This window comes from Penaeus monodon, chromosome 41 (assembly GCF_015228065.2).
Source record: "Penaeus monodon isolate SGIC_2016 chromosome 41, NSTDA_Pmon_1, whole genome shotgun sequence".
Classification (NCBI taxonomy): Eukaryota; Metazoa; Arthropoda; class Malacostraca; order Decapoda; family Penaeidae; genus Penaeus; species Penaeus monodon.
Genome location: NC_051426.1, coordinates 13,813,177 through 13,815,676, shown reverse-complemented (window position 1 = coordinate 13,815,676; position 2,500 = coordinate 13,813,177). Strand labels below are relative to the sequence as shown.

General features: G+C 46.4%; 1 protein-coding gene across 3 annotated transcripts in view; it reads left to right on the top strand.

The window, feature by feature from the left end:
- LOC119598576 overlaps positions 1-2,500 on the top strand; it is a 4,136-nt gene that overhangs the window by 964 nt on the left and 672 nt on the right. For all 3 annotated transcript variants that reach the window (XM_037948221.1, XM_037948222.1, XM_037948223.1), the window contains exons 2-3: positions 745-810; positions 1,217-2,500. The exon at positions 1,217-2,500 is cut by the window's right edge and continues 672 nt beyond it. In XM_037948221.1, the coding sequence (XP_037804149.1) occupies positions 1,586-2,500 (915 nt within the window). In that variant the 5' untranslated portion in view covers positions 745-810; positions 1,217-1,585. The remainder of the gene's footprint in view (positions 1-744; positions 811-1,216) is intronic.

Here is a 2,500-nt window from a genome sequence, read left to right as displayed (position 1 = left end):
TTTGTTTATTTATTTATTTATTTATTTATTTATTTATTTATTTTGTATTTTGTTTTTAGAGTTACTGTATTTCCCTCTTTTATTTCAGCTTGTCTGTTATACATGTTTTCGTTGTATTTCTCTAATTTATTTCATTGTTGTTTTTTGTGTTTTTTTGCTCTGTCTCTCAATTTATTTATTTTTTTTTCTCTGTCTCTCAATTTATTTGTTTGTGTTTTTTGTTTTGCGTCTTAATTTATTATTAATTTTGTTGCCTTGTCTCCCATTTAGCTTTTCGTTTCGTTATTTTGTATCATTTTATTAGTCATGTTTTTGCCTCGTCTCTCAGTTCGTTATAAGTCTAATCTGCTTTGTCTCTCAAATTATCAGTTATTTTTTCTTATTCCCGTAATTTATCATCCGTTATTGCTCATTTTTTTTTATTTGTTATTTTTTTTATTCCCGAAAATTAGCCGATGTATTGCTTATCTCCTTTTTTATTTGTTATTTTTTCTTATTCCCGAAAATTATCCGATGTATTGCTTATCTCCTATTTTTAAAAACAATTATTTGGTGTTTTTTTTATTCCCGTGATTTATTTGTTGTATTCCTTCTCTTCTATCTTTTTTTTTAATTTATTTTCTTTGTATTTTTTTTTATTCTCCTAAATTATCTGTTGCTAATCATCTTATTTCTTATTTTCATTTTATGTTTCCTTTTCTGATTCCTATAATTTATCCGTTTTATTGCTTATCTCTTTTATAGTGTTGATTCATCAGCTGATTGCTAGTGAAGCAACAGGCGCCCTTAACACACGGAGGCTGATAAGAGGTAAAGGTCTGCTAAAAATGTGATAAGATTTTATACCTCTAATGATAAATGCATGGGGGGGGGGTAGGGGGTATTTGTGTGTGTGTGTGTGTGTGTGTGTGTGTGTGTGTGTGTGTGTGTGTGTGTGTGTTAGTCTCTGTCCTTGACCATTTAATTTTCTCTTGTGGACTTTATAACGCGCTGTACGTTTGAAATATAAAATCAGTATAATAAATAATAAATTGAATTTAATGCGAAACATACATAGCTACCATAATTTCATGATGAGATTTAGTATCACTTGGTTGTGCTATTAGCATAAAATACCTGAAGTTAACTCTAAGACAACCTTCAAGTTACAGTGTATCTGTTTACAGGCACAAGTTGCTACCAGCGCTCAGTATAATTGAGTTTCTCTTCGTTCCAGTCTGTCCCCCGGTGGCCCTCCGGCCGACTCCCGACGCCCTCCTCGCCTCGCCTGCGGAGGGAGAGGCCGGCCGACCGCTGGCCCGCTCTCCTCCCTCGCCTGGCGCCAGCGGGAGTCGTGTGGCTTTGGCTCGCCCGCTCGGGCCTCTTCTCACCTCCGTCGGATGAGAGCTTCTGACTGAAAGGGAATCGCAAGCAGAAAGACACGAAAGCAGATATTTGTGTTGGAGTAAATGGTGGTTCAGGTGACACGTAAGGGAACGCCGGAGTCTCAAGTGGCATTCCTTGCGAGAGTATAGATCTGGACCGTGCTTCACAGGCACGCTCGCGTCCCCGGCGTAAGTGTCGCAGCGAAGCCGTTGTTCCAGCCATGAAGGCCGGCCTGCGGCGGTGGGTGGAGAGCAACAGCGTCCCCGTGAGGAGCGAGGGCGGCTTCACGGTCCGCGAAATGAGGACGACGACCGTGCTGAACGACCCGACGAACAAGGTGCGGGTCCTGGCCGTGGGCCCCGAGAACGGCGGCGAAGTGAAGAAGGTGCTCTTGCTGGGAGAGACCGGGAACGGCAAGACGCACTTCTGCAACGCCTTCGTCAACAGGGTGTTCGGCGTCGGCCTAGGAGACGACGTGCGCCTCCAGCTGCAGGACCAGATGGACGAGGCCGGCAAGAGCTCGACGCAGAGCCAGACGGAGTACACGACGGCGTACGTGATCTACCGCCAGGACGGGATGCCCTATGGCCACAACTACATGGTGATCGACACGGCGGGCGTGGGTGACACGGGCGGCCGCCTGCAGGAGGAGAGCAACGAGCGACATTTCCGGCGGTGCTTGGCCGAGCACGCCTGGGTGAGGGAGCTGAGCAGCGTTGGGCTCGTGTGGAAGGCCAGTGACCACAGGTACGACGAGAGGAAGAGGGCCGTTCTGGGCAAAGTAAAGGGCCTTTTAGGCCATGACGCGAAGCCAATAACTGACATTCTGGTCACGTTCTCCACCGATGGGTCTCGCGACGCCTTCGACATCATGAGAGAAGCAGGCGTTGGCTACCACGGAGAATTCCTGTTCGACAATGCGCCTCTGTACAAGAGTTGGCCCCAGAACGAGATGCGGAGGAAGATGCTGGAGATCGAGTGGGAAGTGATGGAGGAGAGCCTCCACGCTTTCGTCGAAGCTGTAAGTCGGAGGAAGGCTGTGGAGCTGAATGTAACAGTGAGGCTGATACGCTCGCAGTTCGAACTTGAGGACACCAGGGCGGAGCTGCAGGCCCTTTGCCAGCAGGAGGACGAA